Genomic DNA, 14,119 nt, shown 5'->3' on the forward strand with positions numbered 1-14,119 from the left:
CTTAACTACCCAATGTTGAATGTTGTGTTGTATGTTTTTAGATATCATAGTAGATAATATTTCATACTTAGTATTACAGCTACATGATATTGGAAAAAATCCATTTCTATGCAATGAAAAGCAAAAATTAGTTCAAATTTCTCAAACACATCTCATGAGTGATTTAAACAGCAAGGATGAAAATGAGTAGAATTGACTTGGAGAGGAAAACTGGCTTATGCAAAAGTAGCGACAGTAAACTTCAGTATGTTTTTAACAGTTTAATCTTTGAAAGGAGTGGTCATTAATATTGCAAAACGCTGTACAAAGATGGACACTAGTGATCGGAACATTTTCTCTCTTGCTTATGAAAATATTCAGTTTTGAATATCTTCTGGCCACTCATAAGAAAAAAAATCTGATTCTACTTTAATGCTAACTATATACACTGTATATAAACTCATAGTCCCGTGACAAAGGATGACCATACTGCCACCAAGATTTCTGGTGGTACTGTATCTTGTTTACACGTAGCATTAATTCTCCACAAAGGTGCACAGACGACGCATAGAATCAACGCAGAAAAAGAGTGGCATCCATGATCCACACACGGACACGTTGTGAGCATTGGGTATAAATCGCCCATAAATCCTCCTCTGAGGCTTCCAGCTCTACTTCCTCCAAGGAAGGTGTATCGGTAGGATTCAGGATGCACTCAGAATACTCCTTCCACCGCCTGACTAAATCCCCATTTGAGGTCCATCCCTGGTGTAAACAGCTTAGGTGAAGCCTTGCTTCCCCCTCATGAGTCGCCTGATGGTTTGCCAGAATCTTTGAGGCTGACTGAAAGTCCTCTCCATGGCTTTGCCAAATTCCTCTGGCTTCAGTAACAGCCACAGCCGCTTTCCACTTCGCCTGCCGGTCCCTGCCAGCTGCTTCATGAATCCCACCAGCTAACCAAGCTCAGAAGGCCTCCTTCTTCAGCCTGACAGCTCCCTTTACCGCCGGTGTCCACCACCGGGTTTGGGGATTGCCACCTTGACAGATGCCAGCAACTTTATGGTCACAGCTTTGCACAGCCGCTTCTGCAATGGAGTCCCAGAACATGGCCCATTCAGGCTCAATGTCCAATGTCTCAAAGTTCTACTGGAGACGCAAGAACTCCTGGACAGAGGCTTCCGCCAGACACACGCAGTGCTCCCTCACTATATGTTTGGGTCTACTAGGTATAGCCAACATCTTCCCCCAATATTGGATCCAACTCAACACCAGGTGCTGATTAGGGTTGGGAACCGAAAGTTCCAAATTAGAACTGATAAGAAAATACCAGGTACCCAATTATTTTCTAATTGGTTCTGCTTATCAGTCCCTAAACACCACATACTCGCAAGGACCTGCTTTAGGTGAGTACATTATGCATCAACGATCAACAGTCATTTGCTTAGACACAAGCTATCATGCGTGACAACAGTGTGAAAGATCTGAACTCTATTAGTTTTTTTGCTTTAGAATGATCTGATCACTCTGCGGGCCACCGAATTTGAACCAGTGACATTCTGGTCACAGGTACAGAGTCCACACCGCCCACAAAAGCTATTAAAAATTGCAAATACCTGATTTATGGTTACACAGGACAAGCTACCATATGTTTGGTCCTTTCCAGAACCAAAAAAATCTAATTTAATCAGGTGATGGAGTAATTAAATGTGGCATGAAGAACTGCTCAAACTTGTTTCCTTTCTTCTCACTCAAAAGCATTAAAGGTCATTCCTCTGTGCTCTTTAATGGGGCAACAGGGTTAAAGATTGGACGCTCCTGTCTGAGTTTCAGTCTTCCATACATCATTTCAAAGTCCTTTTTTGTCCCATCCAGAGCTTCCAGGCTTCCTGTTTTAATACTATAACCATAGGACTCCAGTTTTTGTATACGGTAGAGCACAATTTGTGTGGTCAGCTCTAAGATTGTAGGTGTGTCCTTGATCTGGTCCAAACTAATGCCTGCTTCAAAGAGTCCCTTCAAACGGTCATCTAGAATAGGCACAGGATAATTAAGGAGCCCAGGGCACTTGAGGATAATCACCCTTAGTTCAGTCTCAGAGCACTGTAGAGTCTCCAGGGAATAAGTAAGGATGTTCTGCATGCTTTTAGGGCTAAGTTCTGCGATGAAGCCCTTCAATTTGGACACTAGGTGGAGGAGCTCTACAGCAGAGAACCCCCTGTCCTGTAAGAACTGGATATTCTCCCACACCACCTCTGGGGGTTTAATCAGTATGAAAGGGTTCTGACTGAGTAACTTCTGGAGCCAAATCTTCACATTATTCTCACTGCCCCCAAGACTAAGGTATGACTCCTTTAAGGTATGGATCATTTCCTGGTTCTTCCCCACCGGTCTGCTGAAGCTTTGCGGAGCACTGCCCATTAATTTGCTGATGATGCGCTTGTTCAAATGTAAGCTCTGAAAAAACTGTATATTGGCCTTCTGATTAGCATGGTGACTGACAGTAAAAAATGAAGCTGGAAATTTCTCAATTATACCCAGTAGGTCTTTACTATTAGGACAGACAGTCGTCCACAGGTCATACTGAGCCTGTAATTCCTCAGGAGTGCAGAGAACTGCTTCTGGATGCTGCTCCAGAATACGTCCAATTGTTTCCTTATTAGCACCCAAGTCCCGCAAAAGGCTAGCTGTCTCGTTAACGTATGTAGGATTCTGAAACAGAACCCATCCTTTCAACTTGCGAATTTTCCCAATGTCTACAGACAAGTGAGATAAATGGTCTACAGTGAATTTGTTCTCCACCTGGCTGGAACTGAGTGTGGAGCAGTGTGTTCTGGGTAGGAAGGAAGGCCTAATATGCAGCCAGTAGGTGCAGAAGGATGTTGTTGTCCATCGCAGCATGGTTTCAACCACAGGACAGTCTGGAAAAATAAACAAGGAAAAAAAAATCTGAATTGTAATTAACCCAGTAATGCAGTGTAGGAATAACGGATATTAATCCCCCAGAGCAAATTCCAAAAATAGCATTTTGCTAATTACTCCCTGGAGATTTTTTGAGATTACCTACCAATCTTATTCATTCAACTTTATATTGCTAAAGTCTAAAATGTGTTGACATAAAGATTTAACTAATATATAACAATATATTAATCAGCAGGACAGCACTTTTCTGAAAGGATCAATTTCACAATCAACAGCTGTGTACTTATTACTTCATATTTCAATATGTCAGCACTGCTTCTTCACAACACAAGGGCATGCATCTGGCTTTCTATATTATTTTACTTTGAAACAAACATAGCCAGCTTTATTCAAGATCTAACTTAAATGTTTGTATATGATCCTCTCGATGCTCTATATGAATTTAATTTTATAAATAAAACAAGCATACCTCTGAATCCTTATTAATCTGTGAACATAAGCTGTAATTTTATTTTATTATTTTTAAACTGAGTGGTTCCGGAAGTTCAGCTCCAGGGATTCTCACAGGGAGCCGTCCTGTTTCGATACAGAAGTTGCAGAATGAAAAATACTCAAACCTCCACCTTGCAACGGGAAACGGTTTCGCTACATGCTTTGTACCAGTAAAGAAACTTGGTCATTCTTCTAAAAAATACTAGACAGAAAAAAATATATATATATATATATATACATAAATTTCCACCAACACGATTGTTCAAAATATCCCAGTAATTCAGTTGTAACATTTCAAACCGAAAGTCCCTGGGCTTGTGTCTGTCATTCGTTGTGGTGTCTAAGTTTATGCCTGATCATACATTAACGACAATTTTGTTTCATATCTCACGTAATGCTTTTCACATTTTAGTTGCATAGGTAAATTATACGTAAGATAATCTTTAATGAAGAGCAAAGATCTCTGGTTGGTAATGTGTGGTGTTATATATTTTCAGGGGTCCTTCAGAGGAAGAATGGGTGTCGCAGAGTAAACGGCTGCCTTTATATCTTAGAAACATGTGAGTATTAATTAGTTGTATAGTGTATGTTCACGCCAGATGAACTATGTACACTGAATATTTCAGTGGTTGTTTGTATGTCTTCATACAACTTATAATATAATATAACTCACTGTCTGTGTAAAATTAGCTTCTCACTATTTCCGTACGGTAGTGTATCTGCACAATGTATACAATCCATACAATGCACTCTGCAGCAGCGATGACAGCTTTAATAACAACAAACTTTTCCAGTAAATCTATATGAGCTTCTTGTGTCTTAATATAAGTCAGCTCATGTTTTGTGGGAAACTCTCGTTGCTTTTGGGTAACTTGCATGGAATTTGATAGGACTTTTCGCGGATCTTTTTTTAATCATTTATGCTTCTCCTTTCATAGAGATGAAAAGGTTCAATTACATCGTTTTAAATAATAGGCGTAGAAGGTTGCAAAGTTGATAAAAACACATACACTCACCATTTTATGAAGTAATTGCCTACTAATATTGGCATTTAAGAGTGATCGCATTGTCTGAATTCTCAGAGCTGTAGATCACTTTATGATCATGTTTACCGGAAAGTAATAAAAGATAGCAATTACAATTTTTTTCTGTGTGCTAATGAAATACAGGGCAGTGATTTTGTTAGTAACAGTGTTAGACGTTATCTGTGTAATATGCTATGGAAATATTAATTGTTTTCAGTATTTCATTTGGGTAACCTGTGGCATCTTCTGAAGTAACGTGTACACTGAAGTCCTGTATTGGGTCTCACTGCTTTCGGTTTGTTTAGAGCCACAATGACTATCGTGATTGGCTTTGAGGGTAGTGCCAACAAGATTGGTATTGGTATTGTGAGAGATGGGGAGGTCCTGTCCAATCCACGACGCACATATATCACACCTCCAGGACAAGGTAAGTACTTTGTTTCCCTCTGCTTTTACTCTGTTACATAATGGATAACCAATCCGTAACAAATTGAAAAAAGGCATGTGGAGGGGAGGGGTAACATTTTTTTCCACATAATTGTGAATAAAGTACTCTTTACCTACTTTCAAACTAAAAAAAAGTATTGTTATTCAGAGTGATTTAAGAGTTCTGAGCTTACAAAAAAACACTGAAACTACACACTAATCTTACTCTATTTTTCATTTTTAGAAAAATAGCCCAAAGTGTTCCTGAAGTGTATAAAGTGTTTTGGGGGAGACTTTCTCCTTTCTTAAAGAAAGTTCATGCTTACCATTGATGAAGTTTGCAGACCACAGTACACCCATTCATTGTCTAGTGGAAAAGAGTATGGGTGGTCCAAACTAGGGATTATCACATAGCTAGCGATATACCGGCAAAAAAAAAATCCCCATGATAATAATTAGTCATCCTGCGATAATACCGATAAACTGTAATTGATGACGTATATGTGTGTGTGACGTGCTCACAGGCCGGCCCGCTGTAACAAGCGTGGCGGAAGGTGGAGGAGAAGCCGAGGAAGAGTTCATTGCTAAAAAAAAAATATCTACCTCAGTCATCTGGAACTGGTTTGGTTACAGAAAATCTGACGTGGAGCAAACAACTGTAATACGCAAAGTTTGCAAAAAAAACAGTCCTTACAAAGGATGGTAATGCATGCGGTTTGTTCCACAACCTGGAACACAAACTGGCATATGAGGACAGCCAGAAGATGCACAAGGAGACAGGTCAAGTTGTAGTTATGTTATAGTTAAGAAAACTCCTACTCAGACAAGAATTGCTGACACATTTTCTCATTGCATTCCTTATGATAAGCAAAGTAAAGTATGGAAGGAATCGAAGGACATTTTGCTCGGTTAAAGACATGTTGTCACTCCAAAAAGATCCGTAATCCTAAGAATAGTCAATAACCAGACAGTAGTCAAAACACGGGTAAACAAATACACAAGCCGAATAACTAAAACCGAATCGAAAACCGAAAGCGCGAAAGTCGAAAGCCAAAAACAGGTCGTAACAATAGATCATTTGAATTATAATATTTTTTGTCATCATTTATACCGTTATCACAATAAATACCAGAAAATAATATAACAAAATTTTAAGTCCATATTGCCCATCACTAGTCCAAACACAAAGTTTCTGTTTCTTTAGTAACTCTCTTGAGCTACAGCAAAATACAGTTTTTGTTTTGTAAGGTTGTTTCGTTATTGGGTAGGGACTATATCATTATAAAGTCAGAGTGATGCCAAAAGAACTGGAAAAAATAAGCTGTATTATAACTAAAAGTATGAAATGGAAAAGTACAGAATTATATGCATTATTAACAAGTCCTAATGTTGGATGACATTGTATAGAAATGTGTGTCTGACTGTGGGTCACCCCACCTTTCATTGGTTGGGGTTCACATCCTACCGTCAGACTGAGTGTGTGTGCAGTTTGCATGTCCTTCATGTGTTTTGAAGATTCTCCCCAACAGTCCAAGGGAGATCAGGTGAACTAGAATCTCAAAATTCCCTGTAGTGTACTATGATACTTGATGAGTACTCTTGCTTTGTGCTCTGTACTGGGTAAGTGGTTGACCGGTGGATGAATTATTTTTTGTAGAAATTAAGGATATATTAGTGATATTAAAGTTTAGTTCTGTTGATCAGATATTGAATAGGAATTGAAAATTTATTAGAAGTGCTTAAAGACATTGGATCAGAGTTTTGTATACAGTTTCCTTGACTACTGTGAATGCTGCCAGGGTTCCTGCCAAGCCAGACAGCCAAGCATCATCGCGGTGTTATTCTCACAGTCCTGAAGGAGGCGCTACAAGAAGCAGGGTTAAAACCCGCCGACATCGACTGTGTGGCTTACACAAAAGGTGACAGCCTTCAGATTTTCATTCTCTAATAATCTCATTTCATTCTCCATTCACTGCACCTCTGATTGATTTAATGTATAACAAGGCATTCTGCAAGTTTAAGAATCTCACATCTCCTCACTGACTTTTGGACTCTCTTTTGTAAATTTCTTACCATAGCTTTTTAAGATGATTTGGATTAAATTTAGTAGAATTTTGCCATGTTCAATAAGTAGGGGTGTAAGTAGTTGCCCCCAAGGTGATTTGATTACAATTATTGAGGATTCAATGCTTGTATAATGATTTGATTAGATTAATCAATTATTTTGATAATCAAAACTCAAAAAAAAAATTCTTCTCTGAAGAAAAATCACAGATATTGTCATGGGAACTTAATTACACACTATTAATGGAATACAAAGGAAGTAAAATGTAGGAACATTCATTTTTATTGTTGCTATTAAACAGGGAGAACATGCCAGTATAAAACCAGAGTATGTCAATATCTTGATTTTTAACGAATATCGGCTGATACTGATATGTTAACCAACATGATGTGAATCTGTTAGGTTAACATTCATTTTTACTTAGCAGTCTAGTAAGCTACGTTGCTACTGTAGCTTGCAAAAATAATGGCTTTTTTTGTGCTACAAAATGGGCGTTTTGGAAAAGCATTGTAGCACAAAGATCATCTTAACCATTAGAGAGATTGTTCGGCGCTTCAAAACGGGGGTGTTTCCCAAAAGCACCATAACACATAGATCATCAGGTAGTGCTTCTTTTATGAGTAGTGATGAGCCTTCCCCTACCGTCATATGTTTTAGAAATTTGCATATTGCCACTGCTACATTGAGCATCTGTGAATGTGTAATCCACAATCTTGAAGTAGGAGTATCTTTATTTTACTCCCAATAAACAGCTCTGACATAACCGACCAATGCAATGTGGCTATATTGTTATTAGTTTTTATTGTCATCTTAAAGTGGCTCTGCACTTAGTATGAGTACTCTGTGCTCTTACGCCGCATTACTCCTTGGTTGCTCTGTGACTCTTTCTGTTTCGGCTCCCCAGGTCCCGGAATGGGGGCCCCTCTCGTGACAGTGGCCATCGTGGCCCGGACAGTGGCCCAGCTGTGGGACAAACCGCTCCTGGGAGTGAACCACTGCGTTGGCCACATTGAGATGGGTCGTCTGGTCACCCATGCCAGCAACCCAACTGTCCTGTATGTCAGCGGGGGAAACACACAGGTCAGAGCCTGGCTGGGGACTCCGGACAGATTTCACTTCCCAATTCATGTTATTTCACTTAAATGATTTTAATTGTTAATTTTAGTTGTGTTTTGACACTAATAGATAAGTACTATGGTATAATATGTATTATGGTATAATGTTTGGCAGCGGTACAAGACTTCTGTAATCTTTTTTGAATAAGGGTACCTTTTCATCTTCTCATTGGGATGAGAATTTGTTTCTTGTGCATGCTGTTTGCTTATCTTGCTTGTCCTCTAACACAGTAAAACATTATGCCTGGTTGTATAGAATACAGTGCACAACTTGTGAGCTATTTACTGCCTAAATGAGTACAAATCCCTAACAAATCACAGATCAAACACCTTACATGACAATCATACTCTGATTGGTTTGTCCTGCCACCCGATGAAGGGTTCATTTGTTGGTAGGACATGACTAAGGCTCCCTAAGGACATTTTGACAACAACAAAGGGGTGAAACAGTTTGAGTGCTTTGAGTGTATAATGTCATGTAACTGTAAGTCTTTATACAGTACCCCCTTTTTGGGTCATTATGAGAGCCCATTGTTCTTTGTGCCCAGGTGATTGCGTATTCTGAGCGCCGATACAGGATATTCGGGGAGACCATTGACATCGCCGTTGGAAACTGCCTTGACAGATTTGCCAGAGTAATTAAGGTAGTTCATTCTGGTTCTTATGTGGGTTTATTGGTACTTGTTCTTATGACACTCAAGTGACATTCATACAGTTTTATTCTTAATTTCATTATTCATACAGTTTATACCTTGGATTTTTTAAATGTTTGAAAGTTATGGAGAAATTAGATTTTTTTTCTTGTTGGGCAATAATTAATCATGGTTGGGGTGGCTGGTGGTCTAGTGGGCAGGACTTGGTGTTCTCACCATCTTGGCCTGGGTTTGATCGGAAGGTTGCAGGTTTGGTTTCCAGGGTTAGCAGACTGATGCCGCCATTGGGTCCAATTGCCCACTGCTCTATTTTGTTTGTGGGATGTGCTTTTCATGTGGTCAGATTTTTAAAAGGCTACTCAATTAACCATTTCGATCAAGCTTGACTGAATGGTTCCAGAAACATTGTTCAAACAGAGACTGTACATTAATTTTGGAATTGAGATCAACTAACAAATTCAGCAACTTTTTGATTGTATTTGTTATATCTCTCATTCTCTGCAGATCTCCAATGACCCTAGCCCGGGCTACAACATTGAGCAGATGGCCAAAAAGTAAGTTTGTTGATGTGGAACTTCTGAAATTACCAGAAAGGTGCTTTTTCCCTGAAACCTGAATTCTTTTTTCAACTCAGTCATTTATATCAGGATTCTCAGTTCTCAGCCTGAATGGTCTCCACAGAAGAACAAAGCCCATAGCTTTGTTTATATTAACCCACTTACACCACGGTTACCCATTTGGCTTACACGATTGTACTTCAAGACCATTATTTTCATGTGTACTAGCTGAAAATGAATTTATCAGTAGAACTACTATTACGGCTTTGGCAGTATATCGGTAACACAGCATACCGCTATATTTCCTTTTCAACAAACTGTATCCTGGAATATTTCAAAATACTGGAATAGTGTTGGTTTTTAAAACCAAAATGCCGTGCCATAGTGTACTGTCTGGATGGTACAAAGAATCAGATATCACCCAAGCCTCCTCCAGTATTTGAGTTTCAGTATATGTGACTCAAACCACCGTTCTTAATTCGAAAATAGTTTGTCGCTAAGACCCTAAGCCAGTCCTTAGTTAGAAATCGCTGCTAAGTCCAAAGGCCAATCTTCCTATTCAAACATGCCAACCAGATGTGTAGGAACCACGGTACAAGCGGGTACATGCACTCCAAGCTTTGCATTATAAGTCTTCAAACACAGGCTGCGGAGACAAAGTTATGTAAATATTCAGCCATTGTTTTTCAGGTTTATGTAACTCCTGGTATTCAGCTGCATTATGGGTAAAACTCTGCTTATTCACCGTGTATCAATTTATTAAAACCAGACTGGCGTACCATCATGTTTAGCCATGTTAAACATGACCATAAAGTATGACTGAATTACAATTGCATTACATCAGTAAATCATTTTGGTATTTAATCACTGAGTACAGGTCCTGCTTCTCAGCCTGAAGCATTGTTGTTGTCTAAGTGATTAGTAGCATTGTCTATGCGTTTATAGTTTCCGTTAAGTTACAGTAGTTAGGATTTATGGCTATAATTGCACATTGAGTTACTACTGTGATTCACCTTGCTGGCACTACAGGAGCGGTTATGGAAAATTAATAAACTCCCTTCATATTTGATAATTTGACAAAAAAAAGTGCTTTATGTGTTATTAAACGCACAGCTGCACAGATGAAGAGCCCCCAGCAATAAGCGGTAGGGGGAGGGGTTACCTCTGTGGAGTTCCTATTGGGGAATCATTACATCAGAGCTCAAAATTATGTCATTTCAATAAAGCTATTTAATATATATCAAGATCATACAGATGATACAGATTTGAATACAGAAATCTTTTAAAATCCTGTAACAGCCATATGGTTCTTTTAACCCTGTTTTTCGCATGTAGTGTAAATTCTTTTGCTGCACTGGCAGGGGCAAACGGTACATCGAGCTTCCATACACCGTGAAGGGGATGGACGTGTCATTCTCAGGGATCCTGTCCTACATTGAGGTGAGCCACAAAGGGAAGGGGCAGGGATGGGCCATCTGGAGGACAGCAGCATGTGCAGTCTGCTCCTGCCGGGTGGAGGACTTAACAGTGGTCATGTGACCACTTTGTGATTTTTAAAGCAGACAATATCTGTCCTAATAGCCAGCATGATTCCCTGAATACTCCCATCAGCCACATGGTGGCAGCATAACCGTGGATTGGGTCACTCACATTCATCCTTGCAGGAGGCAGCTGAGAAGATGTTGGGTTCTGGAGAGTGCGAGGCGGAGGACCTGTGCTTCTCTCTTCAGGTGAGCGAATCCTTCACTTCTCACCATCCCTCCTTCACGCATGTGTAAGGTCAAACGTACATACATACACACACGCGCAGCAGTGAAACAGTGCAGAGTAATAAGATGTTTAAAGTAAAAGCAAGCCTTATTTAATTGTATAACTGATATGTCATACAGATCAGCTTTATCTATGTGACAATAACAGCTGCTGTAATGAGCGCAGGCAGACTGAATGCTCACATCTCGGCACGCTTTGCAGGAGACCCTTTTCGCCATGTTGGTGGAGATCACAGAGCGAGCCATGGCTCACTGCGGCTCCCAGGAAGTCCTCATCGTCGGTGGCGTGGGCTGTGAGTGATCCTGTGTGACACATCTAAAGGGGCTACACAGATGGAGGCAGTGGGGAAGTACCTTAGCTTAAGAGACTGCTTAGGATTCCGTTCACTGGGACTAGATATTTATTTTGGACTTCTGGAAGCAATCACTAGACACAGGAGCAATTCTGTTTCTAGGTACAGTGAGCTATAGTCCTGCTGTTCTATGTGACTGTTGTTCATGTATTACTGATCATATGTTACTGCTCATATTGTTCATGGGTTAATGAACTTGTGTTCATAAATGCACCATGAGTATGCTTGATGGGAAAGACTAGTATTTGTTGTTCCTGGTAGTGGGTTGGTGAGCTTGTCCTGGTGGGTCCCACTACAGCCTCCCATTTCCAGGTGTAGGGGCCTGAATCAGGCCCCAGCTCTGTCTGTGTGGATAAGTGCTGATAAAGCGATGGATTGCTGTCTCAGCTTTCTATGCAACAATTTAGGCATCCATTTCCTAGCCAGAGATACTTCAGAAATTGTCCATTTTGCAGAAACAAAAGAAATTCCACTTTAATCCTGGTAATCATTTTAATGTGGAAAAAAGAGACGCATCCACCTTTCTTTATAATAACTAACACACATAATGTTATAACAACTATTCTAATGTGTCGTAGTGTATGAAAAAGCTGCAGTAGTCTAATGTCTAGCATTTGTAAGTTTAATAAAAGAAGCAGAGGGCAGTAGTATTTAAGTAACTCATGTCAGCATTTTGAACATTATGATATACTGTGCATCTTTTATAAACTTATAGGAACAGCAAGTTAGTTAGTCTTTCTTGTTATTTTTTTGAGGCAACCTGCGTCTACAGGAGATGATGGGCATTATGTGTGAAGAGAGGGGTGCCCGGCTATTTGCTACAGATGAGAGGTGAATATATTTTGGCTCTTACATAAACATGGCTAAAAATAGGATATTCATGATGTTTTGCTCTGGAGTAACCCCAAGATGTCCATAGCCCTGTCTGAATGATTAGGTTAGAAAGAATTAAATTGAATTGAATTTAAAATAGAAAAATAGCTATGACTTTTCATTTATTTTTAATGTCAGGTTCTGTAATGATGTAATGTTTCTCTGACTCTTTACTGAGTATGTAAATATCAACTTTTTTAATACCCAGGTTCTGCATTGATAATGGGGCAATGATTGCACAGGCTGGATGGGAAATGTTCCGATCAGGTCAGCAGACTGAGCTGTCGGACTCCTGGGTGACTCAAAGGTAACTCCACCGCTCAGGGGATCCCAGTGTTGAGTTTCTATCTCAGGGGTGGGCAGTCTAATTTGTAAAGGGCCGGTGTGTATGCTGGTTTTGGGGATAACCTTTAACTCAGCTGTTCAAACCCAGGTTTGAGGACTCTTCAGCCAATCAGTTCTCTAATTAGTAATCTAATTAGGGAAATGCAGAAAAAACCTGCATACACAATGGTCCTTTCTGGATACGACTGGCCACCTCTTTTCGATGTGCATATTTGCATTGCTTTGACACGTCGCTTTCTCATCTTCATGCACTCCACAATTGGTGGATTATGTACACGCCCCCCCACACAACCATTGGTGAAATTGCTTCTCAATCATTACCTGCAAACACGTATGTCGGAGGTACCACCATACTGCAAAATCAGAGACAGAGCAACAACATACATGGTAACAGCCATAAAACATGCCAAAAACCAACTGTAAATTCGAAGATGAAGATGAAATAAGATATGTTAGGATGTTAAGGTATACTTACATGCTACCTATGAATGTTCTAGGAATGCATTATAACTGCATTATAAAGGTGCAATTAATCTAAAGCATTACCTACAGCTCTATATATAGGTGTCATAATGTTTTAATAAACATGTTAATCTAACCAGTGTGACATTTTACTCATTAATATGCAGTCATTCTTATCAGCATAATTTTCCTTGATTTCCAAAATGCAAACGCTTGTCTGTTGATGGTTTCTATGGTAACCTAATGGACTTCCAGTGACTAGCCTGACCAGACATTCTATCCTTTTAGGGACTATATTTTTTAAGGGCACACTGGAACATTATTAAATGCTAATTCAAATTAATTTTCTGCTGAAAAATGAACCGCGAGTAGTTTACTCTATTTTTCTTTTTTGTTTCGTTGTATAAGCGAGAGAAACCGCTTTGAGGTGTGCGATTTTTACGAAAACAATCAGTGCCAGATTGGTGTAATGCCATTCATCATGGTTTATCTTACAAAGTCAATTCCATTTACAGTCATTTTTTTTCTACTTTTTCATAGTGGCTATCAGGTTAGTAAAGTAATGTGAATATTTTTCTTTGCAGGGTAGAAGTTTTTAACTGAATAAGGCTTTTGAAATTACTTTTCTTAGGTTTACTGTTTTGGATCACCACATGAGAAGTAAATTATTTCACGTCAGGTTGATCCTTGCATGTATGATGTATGATATTTTTACTGAGGTATTTGCTGCTGCTCCTGCTGCGATTTCAGACGCTCTTCTGAAGCTTTGACACAACCCCTGACCTACAGACACGCAGCCTTGCACATTGATTTTATGATGATTTCATGCGCTGCCTGTCTTCCTGTGATCCACAGGTACAGGACAGACGAGGTGGAGGTCACCTGGAGAGATTAGTGCTGAATGCTCACAGAGATCTGCTCTTTGCAGCCACCACAAGTCTATCCAGGCTGTGAAGGATGTAGACGTGACTCAGAATGAACTGCAAGATGCTTGTATGGATGTGTGAACATAGAAATCTGTATTTAGATATGTGTACATATATAACAAAGTGGCAGTAATAAACTGAATTAATTTTTTCCTTTTTA

The 14,119-nt window shown here is 39.6% G+C and overlaps 2 protein-coding genes across 4 annotated transcripts; one reads left to right on the forward strand and one right to left on the reverse strand.

Moving 5' to 3' along the window:
- Positions 1 to 245: 245 nt before the first annotated feature.
- Positions 246 to 4,477, reverse strand: mterf2 (mitochondrial transcription termination factor 2). 3 transcript variants are annotated; one of them, XM_072710985.1, is made up of 3 exons: positions 4,407 to 4,477; positions 3,368 to 3,474; positions 246 to 2,897 (listed from the first exon to the last, which is right to left on the reverse strand). In XM_072710985.1, the coding sequence occupies exon 3, from the start codon at positions 2,875 to 2,877 to the stop codon at positions 1,744 to 1,746; it is 1,134 nt and encodes a 377-aa protein (XP_072567086.1). In that variant the 5' UTR covers positions 2,878 to 2,897; positions 3,368 to 3,474; positions 4,407 to 4,477; the 3' UTR covers positions 246 to 1,743. The 3 variants fall into 3 exon arrangements, with proteins under 3 accessions (XP_072567086.1, XP_023673643.1, XP_023673642.1); XM_023817875.2 differs by lacking the exon at positions 4,407 to 4,477 and adding an exon at positions 3,645 to 3,696; XM_023817874.2 differs by lacking the exon at positions 4,407 to 4,477 and having other exon boundaries at positions 3,368 to 3,708.
- osgep (O-sialoglycoprotein endopeptidase) lies at positions 3,888 to 14,119 on the forward strand. Its single transcript, XM_023817876.2, has 12 exons — positions 3,888 to 3,950; positions 4,721 to 4,842; positions 6,641 to 6,760; positions 7,811 to 7,986; positions 8,570 to 8,665; positions 9,179 to 9,228; positions 10,593 to 10,671; positions 10,896 to 10,961; positions 11,203 to 11,293; positions 12,109 to 12,184; positions 12,435 to 12,533; positions 13,889 to 14,119. The coding sequence occupies exons 2-12, from the start codon at positions 4,728 to 4,730 to the stop codon at positions 13,926 to 13,928; spliced, it is 1,008 nt and encodes a 335-aa protein (XP_023673644.2). The 5' UTR covers positions 3,888 to 3,950; positions 4,721 to 4,727; the 3' UTR covers positions 13,929 to 14,119.

This window comes from Paramormyrops kingsleyae, chromosome 1 (assembly GCF_048594095.1).
Source record: "Paramormyrops kingsleyae isolate MSU_618 chromosome 1, PKINGS_0.4, whole genome shotgun sequence".
Taxonomy (NCBI): Eukaryota; Metazoa; Chordata; class Actinopteri; order Osteoglossiformes; family Mormyridae; genus Paramormyrops; species Paramormyrops kingsleyae.

Excerpts from the sequence above, each read along its gene's own strand:
- mterf2 (XM_072710985.1), bottom strand. The coding sequence starts at position 2,877 with ATGCTGCGATGGACAACAACATCCTTCTGCACCTACTGGCTGCATATT.
- osgep (XM_023817876.2), top strand. The coding sequence starts at position 4,728 with ATGACTATCGTGATTGGCTTTGAGGGTAGTGCCAACAAGATTGGTATT. Across the intron at positions 7,987-8,569 it reads TCAGCGGGGGAAACACACAG|GTGATTGCGTATTCTGAGCG; the intron begins GTCAGAGCCTGG and ends CTTTGTGCCCAG. Across the intron at positions 8,666-9,178 it reads GATTTGCCAGAGTAATTAAG|ATCTCCAATGACCCTAGCCC; the intron begins GTAGTTCATTCT and ends CATTCTCTGCAG.